The sequence below is a fragment of the Fistularia commersonii genome, chromosome 15, assembly GCF_037954325.1.
Source record: "Fistularia commersonii isolate RoL2024-O1a breed Wild chromosome 15, RoL_Fcom_v1.0, whole genome shotgun sequence".
Taxonomy (NCBI): domain Eukaryota; kingdom Metazoa; phylum Chordata; class Actinopteri; order Syngnathiformes; family Fistulariidae; genus Fistularia; species Fistularia commersonii.
The window spans coordinates 9,251,691-9,274,268 of record NC_141298.1 but is presented as its reverse complement, the minus strand read 5'-3'; the positions used below and the strand labels follow the sequence as shown (position 1 = coordinate 9,274,268).

At 40.0% G+C, this 22,578-nt stretch overlaps 1 protein-coding gene across 1 annotated transcript; it reads left to right on the top strand.

Annotated features, from left to right (window-relative positions):
• The first annotated feature begins 945 nt into the window (after nucleotides 1-945).
• Nucleotides 946-21,494, top strand: LOC147226394 (stromal interaction molecule 1-like). Its single transcript, XM_086160840.1, has 14 exons — nucleotides 946-1,236; nucleotides 2,153-2,281; nucleotides 12,275-12,405; nucleotides 12,487-12,601; nucleotides 13,264-13,375; nucleotides 13,667-13,782; nucleotides 13,964-14,138; nucleotides 16,059-16,236; nucleotides 16,345-16,512; nucleotides 16,736-16,836; nucleotides 16,930-17,165; nucleotides 18,096-18,182; nucleotides 18,790-18,853; nucleotides 20,096-21,494. The coding sequence occupies exons 2-14, from the start codon at nucleotides 2,155-2,157 to the stop codon at nucleotides 20,478-20,480; spliced, it is 1,995 nt and encodes a 664-aa protein (XP_086016966.1). The 5' UTR covers nucleotides 946-1,236; nucleotides 2,153-2,154; the 3' UTR covers nucleotides 20,481-21,494.
• Nucleotides 21,495-22,578: the final 1,084 nt, after the last annotated feature.

The window sequence follows — 22,578 nt, the reverse complement described above, 5'->3', positions numbered from 1 at the left end:
GCTAGAATAATTTCTGATTCACTTTTAGAACTTATTTTTCCAAATGTATGAGTATATTAACAATTACAGGAATTATCAGATTTTTTTTTTTAAAAAGGTTATGTTTTTTTTTAATTACAAGACATCTTATTGACATTCACTACCTTTGGCCCATTTGTTATTGGTTCATGATTCTGTTAAATTTGTCTATTACTGCATTTATTTAGTGTTATAATGTTTTACTGATATTTTAAGAAAAGGGAATATGCATAGAAAAAAGGAAAATTAGGAAATGTGTTTACAGTAAAATTTACTCTGTAAATGAATTCTGGGGCAATGATGATATAAATTTGATCTTAATACATCTTTTCAGACGTTATCTTGACATTTTAAGACATCTTACTAAAATTTGCTGCTTTTGGCTGATTTCTTCCTATTTGTTTTTCCTCTAAATATGCATTTTGTCCTGGCTATTAAGGCATTTATTTATTATGACATGTTACTGTTATTTTAAAAACAAAGTGAATTTGCATCGAAAAAAAGAAGCAGAGAAAAACGCAATTGCGAAAATACATTTAAATACATTGTTTAAATAAATGGAGGGGGTAGAGAAATATATATAAATAAATGAATAATATCAAAAAATAAAATTATCTCTTTATATAAGGGAAACCAGTTTCATTATAGTGTGAAATCCCCCCTCCAACTAATTTGCAAAAATTGGAAACAAAACAAAACAAAACAAAACAAAACAAAACAAAACAAAACAAAACAAAACAAAACAAAACAAAACAAAACAAAACAACATATTTTGATTACATTCATCTCTGACTCGCACCTGTGGTTCCTGACCGCGCAGAGGCGCTAAAGACCCGCTGGGTGACCTGTCTGCTGCCTTCCTGCACATCGGAAAATCCGATAACTTAAAATACAAACTTGGCTTATTTTTATTTATTTATTTATTTATTTATTTATTTATTTATTTATTTATTTATTTATTTATTTATTTATTTAGTAATGCTGCGAACAACTTGCTTATGGAAATGTAAAAATAAAACAGATATTTCTGAAAAATGTAGACAGATGTAGACTTTCCCGATGGCGTGCGGGTCCCTGAACGCACCGCAGGCGGGTCTTTCTCCCGCAGCTGTTTGATTCTGGACTTCGAGTCTTCCCAGCGAACACATCGATCACCACCCTCTCCGCGCGCCGATCGATCGGACCCGATCGGATGTGATCGATGGACTAGACGCGGAGGTGAGCGATGGAGTCGCGGCCCGTCTGATCCGATCGGCTCAGCCGTCGCGTTAATCGATCCATCAGTGACGTCACTGTTTTCTCGAAGTAGGAAATGTATCGATAAGTATCGACGGTCGTATCGCTGCGAGTTCGTCTTATCGTATCTTTTTTTCTCTTCTGCTCGGGGAGTAATTTGAGCATAAAAAGCTTTTAGTGTCAGAAAACTATCCTGACTAAAACATCTATTAGTTTTCCGTGTTTTATTTAAAGTTTAAAAGCCTCATATATTTGACGATCGAACTATTTTCTTGCTGTTGATATTTTTCGTCTTTATTTATGTGATGTTTTGTTTATTTACAGAGGATGTTCCAAGTGTATACTCCTTTCATTAAGTTGATATTTTTTAAGTTTGAATAAATACAAGCTCTTAGATAATTCCCTGGTCGTATTTAGGCAACAGCTCAATGGATTGTGGGTAAACTAGCAACTATGCATCGTTGCTTGCTCATTTTTATTTTATATTTAATTGATTTTACATCGTGTTTTCTACTTTCTTTATTTTTATTGGGTGTCATTTCCCTTTGACAGCTGCAATTTTTTTCCTCTTATATTTGAGTTGCTTTTTTTTTTTTAAATCAATTTCATGGTAAATCATGAAAGTATGGGTACTAGAAAAAGTCAACTCTTTTCTCCTTATAGTGATATATACTTTACAATTACGTAGAATTGTTTTCTGTCTTACGGGCAGAAGAGATTGCTGTATTTTGCTCTGAGGGCGATAAAGTGAGTTCAGTAAACGCTCCCCTGACATTTAAACTGTTTAGTTGTCATCTCGAATAGGCCTCAGTCCACAATTCTGATAGAATATTACTTTTTCAGTCTGCATGTTGAGACGTTTTGCCTGATATGTGACGACTTCCTGTCTTTTTTTCAGGGATGGCAGGTGTTTGGCTGGTGTGTGTGTGCACGCTGGGCCTTCTTATCGGGACGTTCTGTCAACACAACTCCCCGAATCCTCACCATCGTCATGATCATCCTGCCTCCAACGGCGAGGCAGCATCAGGTAGGAGGTCATACTTCTGTATGTATTCAGGTTATAATGTGAGGACCAGTCATCGATGATTTTGTCCTCTGATTTGATAATCAGGAAGAAAATTCCCTCTTGTAGCATTTATCTTTTGGACCATTAGGTTCTGAAGTTTTTAAAAGTAGTGTAAAAATCAAAATTCACAAGAAATTCATATTTCACCCGAAATATGTGCGGCCATATTCAAAATTATAGCAGCAATATTCAAAAGTACTGCAGCAGTATTCAAAAATAGATCAAAATGTGTGTGATGTGATGTGTGATATGTGTGATGTGTGATGATGATGTGTGATACGACTGTGTCTTTTAAAAAAAAATTGAATTAAATTATTTTAAAAAACTATTAAAAACAGTTGCTATTCAAGCAGAAGTTAGCAAGTGAGTTGTTATTGTTATTTAAATGTTCTCACTATATTCCTTGGATTGTTTTAAAATCACAAAAGTAAAAAAATGTCCCAGACATTAAAATTTAATAAAATAAAATTAAGTAAAATAAAGAAATCCTTAAACATTTTCTTTTGACAGAAATATGAAATGTATCACTTGGAACAGTCAGAAAACATCGAAACTTAATGTCACAGACCAAAAATAAACTGTCAAATAAGAAAGCAAAAGAAAGAGTACGTGTCACTGAGAGGCAAAGTAATTTATTGTCAATTCTACACATTTGTAGAATTTATACATTCATTTTGATTGCAGATTTCCTTAAATGGAGACCCCCACATGCTCTTCTTTTGTTTTGTTTTGCACTTACATTTAACATCATTCGTGGTTTGATTTTTGTTTCTGAAAAGTTTTTTTTTTTTTTTTAGTATTGTTCTTCCTTTTGTACATGCATTAAAAAAAATTAATAATATTTTATCACATCTAAGCAGCTTTTAAGGGGGGTGGTTCAAAGTGGTATTCATCCCAGTTCAGTATTTTTTGTTGAATTGGTGAATACAGGTGTTAAAAAAATGGAATCTAGCACAGGGGTGTCACATCAGCATATGGTTGGGCTCAAAGCATCACATGTAACGGTAACAGTATAAAAGTAGTCAAATGTAATGCAAAATAAATGTAGCTACTCCTTAATGTTAAATAACTCTGAATGTACTACTCATTCAAATGCAAAATGTTACATATGCATTTGCATAGATGTAAAAAAATTGTTTACTAGTAGCTCTGCTACAAAGCTACCTGTCATTGCTGCAGTGTTTATGTTTTGCCATCATATTTTGGCTTTTAATTCTTGGACAATTCGTTGTTTTTCTGGAAGGCTAACTTTGGCATACTTGCTTTGTGTTCGGTGTCAAAATGCTGACGTTGATTGTACTTTTTGACAACCTACGCCGCCTCATAGCACAAAAGACACACCCTTTTTTTTCTCCTTGAAGCACAAACATGGATTCGCCTTCCCATTTTTCTTGAAACAGCCTTTCATCTGCATCATCTTTTCTCCTCCTGGACATTTAGGGATTATTTGTATTTCTATTTCTCAATTCCACTTGTTGAAAATTGCATTGATGTGGATACACTGCAATCTGGTGGGATGCCTTCACTTTGCCGGTAACCTGATCGGCATGAGTTGTGGGAAATGTAGTTTTTGGTCAATGCACGCCTTTGACTTATTTATTTTGAGACAATCGGACCCTTTAAGACGTTCTTGCGGGCCACATTTGGCCCGTGGACCTTGAGTTTGACGCGTCATCAAGCATGAAACCTAAAAGCAGCGAGGTATATGAACATAATTCGGTCTTCTGAGTTTGACAATTGTCGAGTGAAGCTCACTGAGCAGGAAGCTGCAAAGATTGTGAGCTCATTTGGCAGGGAACCACAACTTCCTGCAGCTTATGGTGACATAAACACGTCGATGGAGGGAATGGGGGATGTAGCGGGCGGAGCCTGCCTAATTTTGCCTCCTTATAAGGGTTTCATGAGATATGACCAAAATGCTCATTAGCCAAAGATGACAGTGAGTGGCTCAGAAATTTAGAGACGTCCATTTTTCGTTGGAACGTCAGATGGACTTGAAGGTTTGATAGATGCTGTCAGGGAAACCATCTGGTTGTTGTCAGAAATGCATAAGATGGACAAGATTGTAAAATATATCAAATTAACAGCAAAAAGATGTAGATTTTACATCAGACGCGTTATGTTTGACCTGACAGGTATGTCCGATCAGAGATTTAATAAACGAAGTAATGAAGTATCTGCCTTTTAACTGGTGGCGGTGCAATGCTGAGGTCATTTGCATGATGCACATTTTGTCTTTGGCCAATATTTAATAGGCCCACTGACTCAAACCCTGCAGGAGACACATCACAGTAAATAAATGGAAAATGTTTAGGTAAATCCAACGCCGATGGTTAAAATCAGCAGTTTCTGACTAACGATTTTCACTAAACATTCCCGATTCAATATTTGCGTTCTTGAACGTCTCCTCTCTCCTGCATAGAGTGTCTGTTTGACTGCCCACGGAAAGAAAGAGAGGGAGTGAAAACCGAGCTCCCTGTCAGATGCCAGCGATTATTTGTCCGAGCAGCAAACGTGGTGGAGTACAATCTAAAATAATCCATCTAAGACTCTAAAATAAACTGAGGGGAAACATGCAGGGACAGGAAGTGAGGAATTTCCAGCAGGAATGTAAAAGCGTTTCATCAACTTCCTTTCATCCTCCAGCAGGAGCGATTTGAAGTCCTCGAGTTCCATTTGAGGAAAAGTTAATTTTTAGACACTTCCCGCTTATCTCTAGGTGATTTCATAGATTTTTGTTACGTTTTTTAATTCCTAGTACTGTATGTTACATACTGCTGATTTGTATTGAAACATGCATCTTACCACTTTTTTCTAGTAACTTCTTGCTTATTTTACATTGCTATGGATTCAGATCCTTTATTGCTTATTTGTGATCAGTTGCTTTCACTTTTTAAATTTACAAAGTATTGGAAATTCTTGCAATAATTATTGCTCGCTTTAAGATAATTTCGAGCTAATTTTCTCTGAATCCATTGCTTCTTTGCAGTTTAACTTCTTGTACACTTCCTGTTACTTGTTATTCAAATATTACTCATTGATTTTTCCTGGAAAAAATATGTAAGCCTTGTTTATCTAGCTGCGTTATGGTAGATCACGAAATGAGGAGGAAATCATCTCTCAGTTGGGCCTGAGTGCTTTAAGTAATATAGAGTTTGTTCATTTTATTTTTTGAAAACCTTTTTTTTTTTGAAAACTTTTTTTTTAAAACTCAGATTTTGGGAAAAAATTGAATAAACCATGATGGAGTAAAGCTGCTGGAACAGCGGTTAGCAAGAATGTTCGTGGTTGGATTCCCTCAGGGGGCTTTTCTGTTTGAAGGAGTTAGTCTATGGTTGTATAATAATAAAAAAAAAAAAAAAAAAAAAAAAAACATTTTATTTAAGGCACCTCATTCAACACTAAAGTACAGACAGATACATATAATACAGATTGAAAAGAGACAATGAAAATTAAAACAACAAAAGTGACGCTAGTTTAAAAAAAGACATATATATTTACATATATTTGTATGCATATATCAATAATACACATATATATACACATGACCCCCGCATCTCACCCGATGACAGCCAAGATAGGCTCCAGCCCCTCCCCGCGACCCTGAGTGCAGGATAGTGTAGATAAGGAATAAATAAATGAATGGAATAAAGTGAAGATCTGACAAAGTTCAGAATGACCTTCAGATCCTTTCTGTATTTTTATCCTGCAGCTGTTTGAGTTAATCCTCAAACTAACAGGCATCCTGTCTTCCTCTGTGGTGCAGTCGCTCACTGTGGATGACGGGCTTTAGCCTGGACGCCGCGGGTTAAGAACTGTGTGATCTTTTTTACGTCACATGACTTGTGCCGTCTTGTTCTGTCAGATGCTCACAGACAAACTGACGTCTTTCTTTCTGCACCCAAACTTTTAGTTTTTGACTTTGACAACAGTCACAACAACAACAATTATTTTAGTTTATCTTATTATTTTGCACATTCTGATCTAATCCTTACTACCTTACTTAGGTAATGAATTACAAATTAATTGCATGTGATAATCATTTGCTAATTATATCTTTTTTTTTTTTTTTTACAAAGTTGCATCCTGGGAAAAAGTCTGCATGCACAAAGGGTTGATCAGTGATGTCATTAATGATGCACAGGACTCAAGTTCTAGTCTGTTTTCAAGGAAATAGTGGCTATAAACGAATTGGGTTATATAAATCACTTTAAATAAAAACTACCCCTCATCCAAAATAAACAGCATCTTCATCACTGTTGACCTCCAGGCTAGAATGTTAATAGTGGCTATTTGTAGTGCGAGATGTGAGCGTGTGCGTGTGTGCGTGTGTGCGTTTGTGCGTGTGTGCGTGTGTGCGTGTGTGCGTGTGTGCGTGTGTGTGTGTGTGTCCAGAGCTTCTTGTGTTAAAAGATTGTTTTCTATTAATTGGCATGTAAACAAGATCTTCTGTAAAACAGTCTTTTGTCCCTTTTACTGGAATTTCACTAGAATTCACATCATGTGATTATTTAGCAATTTTTGGGATGTTTCTTCACGCTCTTTGGTAATTCCTAGCTGTGTCTTATGTAATTTAATTGACATTATTGTGTCATATCTTGCTTAGTTACTTGCACTAATATATCCAGCAAATGCTATTGGTTTGAGGATATTTAGACATTTCTTGTTTTTTTTGCAAATTAGTAAAAACAGTCTGAACTTATAGTCACAAATGAAATGTTTGATAATTCAGGACACTCTTATAAGTAACTTTTATTTTGTGAAAAAGATTTATAGACCTTTTAGAGTTCACTATAAAGTCAGATTTTATTTATATAGTGCCAAATTTCAACAGAGTTGTCTTGTGACTCTTTCCATGTAAAGTAGGTCTGGACACTCTAAAATAATTTACAGAAATGCAACACTTAGCGACGGATCCCAGCTCAACATGGGCGGCCTTCTGCCTCGACCGGGGTAGAAAGAGAGAAACTGATGGACGGTGAGATAGAGACAGGGGTTCGAGGAATTGCAGGGAAAGGCACAAAGGATTTTTTTTTTACTAATAATGACGGTAGCGCTAACAGTTACACGATAATAGTTATTATGGTACATGGTTGAAAGGAAACATAATTTAACTGAATAAAGTGGTGGTCTCGCCATAGAAAGAGTAGGAAAAACACGGGCTCGGCAGACGGGATTTGAGATGTCAGTGCTTTTCCATTTACGGGTGACATCAGCAGGTTTTTCTACAGCCGCTGCCGCCGCTCCGAAGTTGGATTCCATTAGCAGAACCAGGTGAAAGTCACAAATTATTCTGAATCACTGAACAATACAACCGTTCCCTCGAGCTAATATAAACACTTTTCTTCACTTCCTGGAGACAAAGCACAGGCAGACACACACACACACACACGCACAGATACATACCCAAAACACACGCACAGCTGAGACTCTGGAGGCTGAAATGACCAAATCTAGTCATGAATGTCTCACTCTGATCCCTGTAAATCTGCTCGGTTGTTATGACTACCATACCAGCAAAAGATGGGATGTGACAACGGGTTATGATAGCGGTTAGCTGATAGCTTTGCTTGCTAGCCAAGGTTAAAAAACAAGACAAAGCAAAACAAGTAGTATCAACTCTTAAAGCAACAGTTTGTTGTTGTGGTTGTTTACGGATCTGAAAGTATTATTTAGCATTAGCTTCTAAGCATCTTTAGTTTTGTATTAAGATAGGAGGCTCAGTTAGTAGAGCAGGTCTGTCCGTCCAGTCGTAAGGCTGGCGGTTCGATCCCCGGCTTCTCCTTCCTGCACGTAGAAGTGTCCTTGTGCAAGAAACCGAACCCCAAGCCGCCCCCGAGATGATGTCAATATCCATCAAGTGCCGAAATGGACAATTGCAAAAGAACCAGAAAATAGAATGGAGAAGGAAACTAAGAGACATTTCACATGAGAAGTGGGGCAGCGGTCTGATTGGATGAAAACATCTCAGTGGCCGTCAGCGGCATGTTAAAAAGATGATATTTTGTGGGCCCCTGCTTGAAATCAAATCTTTGTGTTAGTGCAGCCCACATGTTTTTCTCACATGCATCTGGGGGTTTTATACAGTGGGTTTAAAAAAAAATCAAAAAGTAACTTCGCAATGTATTTTTGGCTTCAAAATTTGAAAACTAAATGATTTTTTTAATGAAAAACGTCCGGTGATACTGTTAAAATGATATTTTCTTTTCTTATTTCTGTAAAAAACACAAAAAAATAGCAAAAAAAAATCCGGACAAAATTAAAAAGATTCATTTAATAACCAGAATAGCCACCATTAGCCTTGTAAACATTATACCTCGTCTTATAGATGCTACCAATCAATTTTCCAATCAAAATCCTAGTGGCAAATTTTCCCACAGTATTGAGTAAAAGGGTAAAAGATTTTCACTTTTAACTCAACAATGTTTTTAGGGAGTAATTCCATCAATTCTTTTTTAATATTAATTTGTCATGTATTTTTTAGTTCATTATAAAAATTGTGTATAATTTACCTGTTTACCTCATTTACACTAAATCAAAGTAAAAATTTGGACTTAGTGTTACTTTTAGGTAATGATTTTACTGGTCCGGACCCCCTAATATCAAATTAGGCAGTACGTGGCCCCCGGACCGAAATGAGTTTGACACCCCTGATCTATAGCCCGCCATTAATCGACAAGTCACTAGCTGTCTACTGTCATTGACAATCTACACCCGTCTTTTTATCTCCTCTTATTTTCAAGGTGGTTTTTTTGCATGGGTGTGTGACATGGAGGTGGAGAAGGTGTCGACTCCCTCTGGTACACATTACAAAAAAAAAAAAAAAAAAACGGTGGGCTTTTAGTTCTCCTGGTTTCAGGGCTCAAAGAACAAGCACTTAGGAGATTCCTGCCGGGATCATCCGGTTTAGCCCATGGTTACTTGAAATGGCAATTAAAAAGAAATCGTAATCTTGCAGGTCCTCTCAACCGGTGAAAGGGTGAAATGCCGGGGGTAGGAGCTCCTGTCTGAACTTAAAAGTCTGATACTCCGGTGAAAAATGAACAACGTTGCGCTCACGGCTGTGTCCAAAAATTAGCGTAGATGCCTGGCTCTGCTTTCGCGTCCAGCTTTCCCAACCAGTGGGAGGGAGATATTCCTCTACTCATTTTTGTGGCTGAATTAATTAGTATTTATTCAAGTGACAGCATTTATTTGCAGTTTGCTTGTTAGATGTACTAAATATTGGACGGGCTTTGAGCTGTTGTTGGTCGTTGTGTGTATCTTTGCTATGTGTTAGTTTGATTATCGGAATTAGACTCTGTTTTGAAATGTTGAAATGAAAAGGATTGATAAGCATTACAGGAAGAGCAGCTACTGCTTTAAATACTGACAACGATTTCAGATAAACAAACCCTTCCGTAAGAGCCTGCAGCTCCCCCTGGGGGCCAGAGTTACGCTGCGGGACCCATTAAGTAGACAAGTGTCCAAATCAGATCGACCTCAGCCGACTCCCCGGGACTGAAGGAGGAGGAGGAGGAGGAGGAAACACATTCAGCTGTTCATGACCTCCTTCTTTGCCCCATGGCTGGAACTCAGAGGAAAGGGTCGGAGTTCATATGGACGGCTAAAGTTCCAGAATAACTGTCTGTTAGCCGGAAACACATTTATTCACTGCAGCAACTTCTACAAACCGAAACCCAACCCCGGGCCAATTGGATCAATTGGTACTGGGCCGCCCAAGAAATGATGAATTATTTCCGTTGGATTTATTATCTGAGTCTGAACAATCTTTATTTTGAAGCTGGATTCTTTCGGTTACATCTCGGTCACTTGAGTGCCAATAAATTAACCCACAAGCTAGCAAAATTAGTAAAAAACAGACGTATTTGGAAAATTTCTTTTCGAAGGGGAAAAGCCCCAGAGAACAAAAAGAAGAAGGGCCTATGACTTCCAAGAAAAATAAAGATTTTAACAGACAATACCAGGAGTTCTACTTGAAATGTGGATTTATCCTAACAGGTGATTCCCACAGACCAAGCCGTTCTGCATAATATGCGGCAACGAAGCCTTCATTATTCTCATGTTATGTTGTTGGTGTAATGACACGAGGAAGCTGCTAATAAAGTAGCATACGAGTGGATTCACGTTTATTATTGTAGCCGCAATATAAACAATCTACGTGTGACCGGTTCGTGGTGATGTAAAGCTTGGGGACCACTGTTCTAGAGCACATGTGTCAAACTCAAGGCCCGCGGGCCAAATGTGGCCCACCATGTCATTTTAGGTGGCCCGCAAGAATATCTTAAAAGGTGCGATTGCCTTACACGTGCATTGACCATAAACCACCTGTCCAACAATTCATGCAGATCATGTTACCTGCAAAGTGACGGCATCCCACCATTAGATTACAGTTTATCCACATCGATGCGATTTTCAACACTTGGAATTGAGATATAGAAATTAGTACAATCTACGTCAGCATTTTGACACCAAACATGGAGCTAATTATTCCAACGTTAGCCTTACAGAAAAATAACAAATTGACCAAGAATTAAAAGCCAAATGTTGCTTATGCATCATCATAGATTCTAGACACATCCATATGTAACATTTTGGATTTGAATGAATGATAAATTAAGTGTTATTTAACATTACAGAGTCGTGACAATTATTTGACATTACCTTTGGTTACACTTATACTGTTACCGTTACATGTGGCCCTTTGAGGGCAACCATTATGCTGATGTAGCCCTCAGTGACAATGAATTTGACACTGTTGCTCTAGATCAGGGGTCGGCAACCCGAAACAGTAGTGTGTTGCTTCTGAAATTCACAAAGTATTACAGAGAATATTAAATTTTATTTATGCAATGAACTCATTTTGAGCTTTGGGCTTTCAGAACGTGTAGCGGAGCCTTGACCTGAATTTTAAAAGTAAATTGGGAAAAATCACTGTGTCAGTAAACAATAAAAAATAAATATTTGCAAAATATCTTCATAAATATTTATTTTACCTGGTTTATGGGACTTCTGCTCCTGAACTTCTGCGCACGGCATCTGCAAATCGGGACTTTACCGGCTGGCGGGTATACCGGCTTCTGTGAGTGTGACGTTATTTTGAGCGGTGAAAAATAATAAATGTAATTTTATTTAATATTTCAAGATCACAATAATCTTCCAACTTAGAACTAAAAGTAAAAAAAAGGAATTAACACAAATGAAATACACTTCAATTAAATATTTATAATTTATTTTCCCAAGCCACTCAGAGCCGCGGTGTTAAGATGAAAGAGCCGCATGCTGCTCCGACCCCCGGTTGCCGACCCCTGATCTAGATCTTTGGTATCTGGGACTTTAGGGAGAATCCTGGCCCAACAGCAGCACCCAGACACGTCTGAGACACATACCTGTGGAAGATCTGAATTGGTTCATGTGATGGTTTCCCTCCTGTCTTGGAGGTAGAACTCAGTGTGAAGGACATCAATGTGCCAGAACTATTAATTCAGTCTTTCGTTCACACTCTATATCACGTATCCTGCATTAAAGGGTTGTAGGGGGAGCCTATCCCAGCTGCCATTGGACGAGAGGTGGGGTTCACCCTGGATCGATCACGGGGCCACTTGTAAACTTGCAACCGTTCACTCTCATTCGCACGTCTGGGTAAATTAGGGTCTTCTATGAACGTCCTGCATGTTTTTGGACTATGGGAGGAAACTGGAAAACCTTGAAGAAATGAAAGACTGTGGCGACTCCACGTTCCACGAAGCGTTGCCTCTCATCCTTCAGCCAAACTCAACTGAAAACTGATCAGCCTCTCACATGGGAGGTGGAAAAGCCTGGTGCCACGCCAGGATGGATGGATGGATCGACGTCGTCTCCAGCAGGACTTTTTGTGATATTGTCCTCTGTCAACATGGGACGGATGTTTTTTGCAGATCTGCGTCTAATAGGTGTTCTCCATCTCCGTTGCAGATCTGTGCGTGATAGACCAGCCGCTGTGTCATGACGAGAACGCGCTGCTGAGCTTCGAGGCCATCTGCAGCATCCACAAACTGATGGACGACGACGCCGATGGCAAGGTAGACACGGCGGAGACGGACGAGGTAAGAGGAGAAGGTCATCCACGACAGTCGGAGGTCAGAAGTCGCGGCATCCTCCTGATCGCCGGTGTTTTCTGCCTGAAGTTCCTCCGCGAGGACCTGAAATACAAAGACCCAAAAGCCAAGCACAGCAGCTTCCACCGGGCCGACCTGCACATCAGCCTGGAGGACATGTGGGATGCCTGGAAGAGCTCTGAAGGTGAGTCTCTTTTTTTTTTTTTTGTTTTATAAACAAAAAGCCTCCGCTGAGAAATGAAGATGTGGGGAAAGCCGGCAGAGGTTTTTGGCTACGATTGTAAAAACAGAATTCTATTCTGGGAGCGCATTCATTTTTTTTTCAGCTCTGTTTGTCGCCGCCACGATGAAGTGACAACTTTGTTTTCGAAGCCGATTCGTCACAGCTACGCGGTCGCTTGTTTTAGATGCTTTAAAATCTCGTAAATCGATGTCAAACAAAGCAGGTTTATTTAAACAGGAACCTGGTTTTAACTCGGGCTGTCATGTGACCAGCTCATAAGTCAGCTCGCGATAGTTTGAACTTCTAAAAATACAAATTTGATGCCCGTGACCTCATGGCAGTTTGTCTTGCGAGCATTTAGTATTCCAAAAAAACCAAACAAAAAAACATAGATGTTTAATAATCGAACTGCTGTTTAATACAATTTTAAATAATAAATATAAATAATGAATTTAATACAATGCATGAAAGTATGAAACTTATCTTCAGGCTTCAAAGGGAGATTAGAATAATTCAAAGTTAATTTGTAAACATGATTGTAATTAGTGTGTGTGTGTGTGTGTGTGTGTGTGTGTGTGTGTGTGTGTGTGTGTGTGTGTGTGTGTGTGTGCGCACGCATGCAGTGTACAACTGGACAGAGCAGCAAGTGGAGGACTGGCTCCTGCTCAGTGTGGAGCTACCCCAGTACACAGAAACCTTCCGCAAACACCAACTGGATGGCAAGGCCTTACCTAGGCAAGTGGCACACACACACACACACACACACACACACAGATGTGTGCGTTGATGCTGGCTCGTCAAGTCAAGTAAGGTCAGCTTTTATTGTCTACTCCTTTCACATGCACTGGTCATACATAGGTGTTTATATCGTATTTCTCGCTATCCCATGTGTAAACAAGGACAGGATAAACATTAAAATGCAAGAAAGAACAACATATATAACACATATAGATAGGACAGGACAACATATAGTAATGAGACATTTTGTGTTTTGACCTAACCTAACTGTGATAAGTTCCCTGGCAGGCTGGCGGTGAAGAACATCACGCTCACCGTGTCGCTGCTGAAGATACTGGACAGGAGTCACGCTCAGAAACTGCAGCTGAAAGCTCTGGACACCGTGCTGTTCGGGCCCCCGCCGGGTGTGTGTGTGTGTGTTTGTGTGTGTGTTTGTTATTTCATTCGATTAAGACTGATCGGTAATCATTCCATCCAGAGGATGTTTGTATTCTAATTGGTACATTGTTATTGATGGAGTAACATTATCACATCTAAAAATCATACCTACAGCTTCTGTGTGTGTGTGTGTGTGTGTGTGTACAGGCCGGAAGAACAGCTGGAAGGACCTGGTTCTTGGCGTGTCGGTTCTGATCGCGCTGGGCGGCTGCTGGTTTTCCTACATCCAGACCCGGCGCTCCAGAGACGACCTTGGGAAGCTGATGAAGGACCTTGAGGGTCTTCAGAGGGCAGAGCAGAGTCTGCTGGATCTCCAGGAAAAGTCAGTGTGTCTGTTTTTCTCTTTCCCTCTGTATGTGTGTGTGTGTGTGTGTGTGTGTGCGTGCGTGTGTGTGTGTGTGTGTGTGTGTGTGTGTTCCGACCGAGTGCCTGGAGTCTCTTTGACCATATAAGGAGTTCAGACAGAAATCTCTCGCGGACCGTCACACACTGATATGTTGTCCATCTATAGTTGTGAGGACCATTAAACCATGAATGCAAGGTTTACCCCGAAACACCAGAGCTGTGAGGACTGGTGTCAGTCTGTCGGCAACAATAGAGAAAAACACACACACACACACAAACACACATTGCTATTTGTTATTCTGTTCATATTATAAGAATAAATTCTCCTACAGTAGTAAATAAGCTCCCTACAGTAAGTTTTAACATCCATGTTTTGTCTTTTTATACATGTTGTTGAAAGTTACAGAAAATTTCCCACACTGTTATCGTTCTGTTATAGACCTGATGAAGTTTATTATCCATTCAAGACGTCAAGGAAATGATTATTCCAAGGGTGTGTGACAACAAGTTATACTCCTTTATTTATGACACTCTCAGAGCTCCCTCCCGTCTAAAGAGCTCGTCTGTTAAGTTTAATCCTATAAGGTCCGTATGAAATAACCGAGTGCTAAAATTGATTACTCACATCCTCCAACTGATGCAAATGATTACTGTTTATAGCTCCAACACTGTTATAAATAGAACTTTTTCCTGAAAAGTACTTGTTAGTTGCATGTGATGCTGCGCACCGTGCTCAACTGTTGCCAGCAAGCGTTAGCAGGCTGTGTTAGCATGATACGGCAGCATCCCCTGTGTTTCTGCTCGGAGGACGATGTTTTATGCAAATTTACAAAAACACACACACACACACATTCATGGTCTGTTTGTCTCTCTTGCATCAGCTCACGAATGGAAACACACAAATCATAAAATGTTGCCATGTTTCCTACTGTTGTCACACCTTACAAAAAAACAAAGATTTAATAGTAAACTGATTCTTTGGAATATGTACTGACACAATTAAAAATAAAGTTTGTAGTCTGTCTGAACCAGGGGTCAGCAACCCTTAACACCCCAAGAGCCATTGGGACCAGGTTTCCTCCGAAAAGAAAACACTGGGAGCCGCAATTACTTTTTGACGTCTAAAATAAAGGTACCACTCTATATATTGCTTTTTATTACCTTTACACTTTGTATAAACAAGTGTGTAGTGTGTTGCTTCTGAAATTCACAAAGTATTATCGAGAAAATTAAATTCTATTTATGTAATGAACTCATTTTGAGCTTTGGGCTTTCAGAGCATGTAGCTGAGCCTTGACCTGAATTTTAAAAATAAATCGGGAAAAAATCACTGTCAGTAAACAATGAAAAATAAATATTTGCAAAATATCTTCATAAATATTTATTTTACCTGGTTTATGGGACTTCTGCTCCTGAACTTCTGCGCACAGCATCTGCAAATTGTGACTTTACCGGCTGGCAGGTATACCGGCTTCCGTGAGCGTGATGTTATTTGGAGCAGCGAAAAATAAAAAATATAATTTAATTTAATTTTATTTTATTTCAAGATCACAATAATCTTCCAAATTAGAACAACACAAATGAAATACATTTCAATTAAATATTTATAATTTATTTTCCCAAGCCACTCTGAGCCGCAGTGTCAAGATGGAACAGCCGCATGCGGCTCCGGAGCCGCGGGTTGCCGACCCCTAGTCTAGACATATACACACACACACACACATACACACACACACACACACTGTCTGAAGGGAATGGTGATTTCAGGTAAGGTTGGGTGAAGAGTCATGTTTGGCCAGAGCAGCTGCACGTTGAGATGACGGTGCGTTCAAGTGTCAGTACCCACGTGTTTGAGGGCTCAGCAGCAATGATATGTACAGGTGTCTGCGCTCCGCAGGCTGCAGCAGGCCCAGGAGGAGCAGCGAAATGTTCAGGTCGAGAAGGTCAGGGTGGAGGAGGAGCTGAGGAGCGAGATCGACTCAGCTAAAGAGGAAGCGCAGCGTCTCAGGGAACTTCGGGAGGGAACGGAGAATGAGAGGAGCCGTCAGAAATATGCAGAGGAGGAGCTGGAGCAGGTTTGTCTCCGAAGCTCAAAACAATTCCCAAATTGAAGTAGTAGTCTCTAAGACTCTGTGTGTGTGTGTGTGTGTGTGTGTGTGTGTGTGTGTGTGTGCGCGTTGCAGGTGCGGATGGCGCTCAGGAAGGCCGAGAGGGAGCTTGAAACTCGTTTTTATCGGGCGCCGCCGGAAGCCCTGCAGACGTGGCTGCAACTGACACACGAGATCGAGGTTCAGTATTATAATGTGAAGAAGCAGAACGCCGAGCGACAGCTGTTACAGGCCAGGGAGGGGGTGAGACACACACACACACACACACACACACACATGAGGCAACAACACACAAAAGGAACAATACACATAAACACTCAACATCAGGTTACAGACACGCAATTCAAGGGAAACAGTTAAAAAGAGACACAATCTGCTAATCCTCTCTCACATACACACACACTAACACATACAAACACACACACACAAATGAGGTGGCAGAAGCCAGATAGTCGATTATTTTCAGGCAGAAAAGATTAAGAAGAAAAGAAGTTCTCTGTTCGGGACGTTCCACGTGGCTCACAGTTCTTCGCTGGATGACGTCGACCACAAGATCCTGTCCGCCAAGTGAGTCCAACCCCCCGTGGCCCCTCACCTCCACACACACACACACCTACCTACCTGCCTAACTGTGGTAATGTGACGCCCACCCCTCCGCAGACAGGCACTGGCTGAGGTGACGGCGGCGCTGCGGGAGAAGCTCCATCGCTGGCAGCAGATCGAGTCCCTCTCAGGCTTCTGCCTGGTCAACAACCCAGGGCTGGGGGCTTTGGCCGCTGCCCTCAACCTGGACCCTTCATTCCTGGGTCTGCCGCACCCCACGCCACAGAACCTGCTGCTGTCCGATGACCTGGATGACATGGATGAGGACATCCTGTCCCCTGGGACGCTGCGGTGTGAGTCTCACTCAACATGACCGGGATCTTCACCGAGGTCAAAGGTCAAACCTCTGCTAGTTTCACTGGATACTCTGGGAAAAACATCCTTATTTTTTTTGTCCAAAAGCATTTCAAAATATTCATGTTACTTTGGGAAAAAAAAAATTAAATCTGAAACCACGTGACGCAACCTTCTGAAATGCAGGGCGGCACTAAAATGTCAGAATTCCAGCTGTAAATTGTGATATCGTTTGAAGTTAAACGGGAAGCATCCCTGGAGGGAGAAAAAAAATAAAAGCCTGGAAATTGTGATATAGTCACTTCAATGCATGTGTCAATCAATTTATATAAAATAGGATTTTTCACAAAAATCAAATTAAAAAAGAATTTAATCTTTAAATCCAGAAAAAATCTGCAGGGTGACAAACCATTTTAAACATGCATATGATAGAAAAAGTGGTAAATTATATTTCATTATATGAATTATGAAATTTTATTTTGCTATGAGAGAACAGATTTTTTTATGTTGTGCAAATAAAAAAAAAATAAAGTTGCTTAAGTTGTAAAACATTGTTTGCTGACGAACCAGTCCACATAACAGTGTGTACTTTGCTTAATCAGATGATGTGTGACAAAAGCAGAAACCAAGATGTGGCAAATCAAAAATAAAGGCTAAATGTTAAAATTATATTTTGTAACATGTTGTTTGAAAAAGTTGCATTTGTTTTATTTGTAGACAAATTTGTCATACCGGACAGATCGATCGATTTTATTATTTCATGGAATTATTAGGTGATTGAACGAGTAAATAAATGTCATTTAAAGGTAAAAATGGCTGCGGTTAAAGTCAGAACGGAAGAGGAATATGTAAAAATAGAAAAAAAACCTCTTGGAGGTTGCGGCATCTCTGATTTGTTCGGCCTCTCTCTCTTCATCGGGCCCCTCCAGACGCAGCGTGGCAGATGGACCGGCGTGTGAGCGACCTCTGGCCTCTGAGCAGCATCGAAGACACACAGTCGCCATGGAAACATTCCGGTTGGTCTCACCCTCCCCTTTAAATAACTATTTTATAATAATCCTCGATTGATCACAGCCAGTTGGTGGCAAGTACCATGATGAAACAACTTAAAATCACTTCATTCTAAATTTACTAGATTTACACAAATATTAAATAGGTGAATATTAAGGATATTTTCAAACTTTTTAAACAATCGGACAAGTCATGCATTCAATGCACATTTTTAAAATGACTGCTTTAGTTTTTAGGAGGCTTCATGGGCTGGTTATGTTCTGATTTTTCATGAAAATTATTCATAAATAATAAACTCTTACCTTTGAGAATCAGTGCCATATTTCAAAATTTGACTTATTCTTCTTTATAACATTTAAGGATTTGTTAATCACAAGTGATTTATTTCCTTATTTGCCAAATGTTTTGGAATAAAGCACCCCCAAATATGCACACACACACACACACACACACACACACACACAAACACACACTCCACACTGCAAGCTTCCATCACTTAAGTTAACAGCACTTTTTATTGACAACTTTTCATGCTCTTGTGTTTTTTTTGAGTTTCCTGTCATTTAGCCCCGTAAAATAAAAGTTGTATTTTTTCCCCCTCTTCCCCTGCAGCCCAGAGTTTGATGCCCATGCGTCAAAGGATGGCTGACCCCGCCGTGATGTTCAGCTCCCAGCGGTCGGTTGATGAACAAGGCTCTTCTTTCTCCACCTGCCCATCCTATCCCTCCATCAGGCCAGCCTTCCTACTTTTCTCATCCCCCCCTCCACATACTCAAAATTACCCAGACATGTGAATGAGAGAGTGAATGGTTGTATCTCTGTATTTGACATGGATGATGCCCAATGACATCTGGTTTAAGCTACAGCTCCCTCCCAACCCTACCTGCTGAATCAGCAGTATAGATAATAAATGAATGAATGAATGAATGCAGAGTGACACTTAAGCCCATTTTACACAGCTTTTACTGGGCATGAATATTGTGCCGCTGTTCTACCTCTCTCCGCGGCACGCTGGTACAGTGGTTAGCGCTTCGGCCCCACAGCCCTGGTTCGATTCCGACAAGGGGAGCTTTCAGTGTAGAGTTTGCATGTTCTCCCCATGTCTGTGTGGGTTTCCTCCAGTTTCCTCCCACAGTCCAAAAAGGTTGATTGGAAAAAAATTGAGGAAAATTGTCCCTAATGAGTGAGTGAATGGTTGTCTGTCTGCATATGTGGACATTTGATTGACTGGCGATCAGTTCAGGGTGCACCTCGCCTCTCGCCCGATGACAGCCGGGATAGGCTCTAGAATCACCCGCGACCCTGAGTGCAGGATAAGTAGAAGAAGATGGATGGTGGATGTCCCAACTCTCACCTGCCAACAAACAGGCATCAAGATGTGATGTTTGTTGCTCAGATATAGCGTAAAATGAACCTCAGATGAACAGTAGATCGACTAAATCTTAACTGTTATAGCCGTATGTGGATAAGTCAGCGAAAAATATACCGTCTGACGGTGGAAAAACGAGACTTCCGTGTTTCGCGTAATCGATATGAACCAAATTCCATTCAGAAAATACGTTTTTTCAGACATTGTTCGCTGTTCATGTTCTGTTACAGCCTTACCATGCGTGAAGTTATTATACGGATTCAATAAACCGCAGGACAAATGTAACAATTTTTTTTTTTTTTTTTTTTTTTTTGGAGTAAAATAACAATCACTAAATGTTTCAAATTGAAGTGCTACCAAACAGGGGATGGATATTTGTGAGTGCATGTGTGTGTTACTTCCCTCAGCATTTGAAACACACACACAAATGCACGCATTGAGGGGGGAATAAAGGAAAATGTTTGTACTATGTAATTTTAAATGTGCATATTAGCGACATTAGCTATGATGGTTGACTGTCACTCCCGCTCTCTCTGCTGCTTCCCTCAGGGACATAATGAACCGCTCGGACTCAGATTCTTCCCTCCCCCCCTCACAAGGCGAGTCACGAGCCCCCCACGGCTCCAGGCTGCTCCCCCCGTCGTCCAGGCTCCACCCCCTGCAGGCTCCGGCCCCCGGGGTCAGAGCGGGATTCCTGGAGAAGAGCTCCAGCTTGGGGGAGCTGAGAGGAGTGGGATCGGTCCTCGCCGCCTCCTGCTCCACCCGCTCGCTCTGCGTCAACCCCCTCACCTCGGACGTCCTCCTCAGCAGGACCCCGCAGGAGGAGGAAGCGGAGGAGGAGGAGGAGGAGGAGGAGGGGAGCGAGTCTTCGACCGGCACCCGCAAGAGAAATGCCTTTCAGAAGTTCTTCAAGAAGAAACAGGGACGGAACTGATAAACCTATTCCATCAGTAAACTCTCAACTCAATAAACGATCAGCTTTCAGGAGCTTCAACACCTTGATTTTTAACCGCAGCCTCCGTGAAGCTGCTCCGTCACTTGAAGAGCTTCGACCGGAGACTTGGGAAAAACGTGAGCCGCGCCAAAAGACTTGACACTTACATCATTCTGCTTGTTTGTAATGACATGATTTCATTGTCACGATTTTTTTTTTTTAACAAACAAGGAAACAATTAGAGGTGCATGAAACAGGGTCATCGAGGTAAAACTGATTCACTGGATTTGGGAAAACACTCTAAAATGAGCTAACTTGATTGGAGTCACCAGGTCCGGTAACATCCTAACCCTCGAGAAGAGCTGCCAGACTCGATCACGTTATCAAAAAGCAAATTGATCTTGTTTTTACTGTTTAATCAAACTTTTTTTTTTGTATCTTGTGATGTGGTAGCTTTTCATGAAAAGAGGCCGGAGGCCCCGCTGCATCCGGCTCTGCTCCCCTCTCGGCGGCGGTAGCCGTGGAAACGGCCAGTCATTATCTGAGACTGATTTATTAAGAGAGAAAACAATAATGCGGAGGCCTGATGGAGAACCATCAAAGAAAAAGAGCTGGTTAGATAAACAAAAACAACTTAGATGTGGCTTTCTATATTTATTTCTTTTTTTACATTATATGATTGAACGTTATGATATAAATGTGTTCATGGATTATTTATACTTGACATTATTCAGATAATGTGACTTCAGATAAACACATTTTACCACCAGCAGTCGGCGTTAAAAGGTTTGTATCGAGTGTTACTTCTAATGTAAATAGTATTTCTTCACTGGAAAGAAATGGCCTTCCGTTATTGATCCTGGTTGACGTGGCAACGAGCAAACGATGGAAACCGATATCTCCATGTCACATGCTTCTCTGAGAGCGGAGGGTTTTGTAATAATATAAAGATTATTTTGTCGCTGGTATTTTATGTCCTTGTAAATGGTGTGAAATAAAAGAAGAGAGGCTTTACTGAATTGCACTTCTAAATATTTGTGATGGAGTCGAGCATTTTAACAAGTTTTACTCATTCATTCATTATGTAAACTAAGAGTATTTTTTTCACTTTATATCCATTCATTCTTTCATTTTCTGAACCGGAGAAAACTCACAGATCTGAGAAAGAACATTTAAGCTCCACACAGAACTGGCCCCCATCGGAATCCAACCAGGGACCTTCTAGCAGCGAGTCGGGAGTGTGAACCACTGCGCAACTGCCAAGAGGTATTATTGCATATAAATTTTTATTTGCAGTTTGAATTGCATTCATTTAAAGTCAGAAGTTGGTTTGTGTATCAACTGAAAGAAAGCGAGGAAAAAAAGAGCAACAAAGTTTATTAGCAACCAGTAGAGGTCAGCAGTGGGTCTCTGGGAAAATAGTCTCAATGTTTTTCTCTTAAAAAAATTAACAGTATGGTCACAGTCTCCTCTCAGAGGTTGTTTATTTCATTATTTTGTAACTTTTGTGTGTTTCTGTACTACCATATATTGAGTTAATGATGATATTTTCCAGCAATTCCTCCCCCGATCGGTTATGTTTATTTGTGAAAACATTTCTGACAGTTTTTAAAATAAAACTACAAAAGAACATTTAAATATAAGTTATTTAGGCCTTTTTGAAAATTGGAAAACAAAAATTAAAATCAATGCTTTAATAGCTTTAAAAGTAGTAATGTAGCCTCAACTATAAGTTTAGGAATCAAGGCAACTGAAACTTCCTCGACCTCAAAACGACAATCTTATCTTGTTGTTGCAAACCGCATGACCATAATTTGACCATTCAGAGGTAGAAGAAGGCACACTGAGGGAATTAAGTGTGAAAATCGCAAAGGCAGACTCATGATATTATTTCAACTGTTTTCCAACCCCACTGTAAACATTTAACACAAATAATAATTGGCAACACGAATTTTCAAATTGTTAACTATATATGTGTTACAAAAATCTTTTTGCCCAGATCAAATAAAATATATGAATTTACTTGTAAATCTTGCACAGTTACAAGCTTGAGAACAACAGCAATAATGATAAAAAAGGACGCTTTAATGCAAAAGAA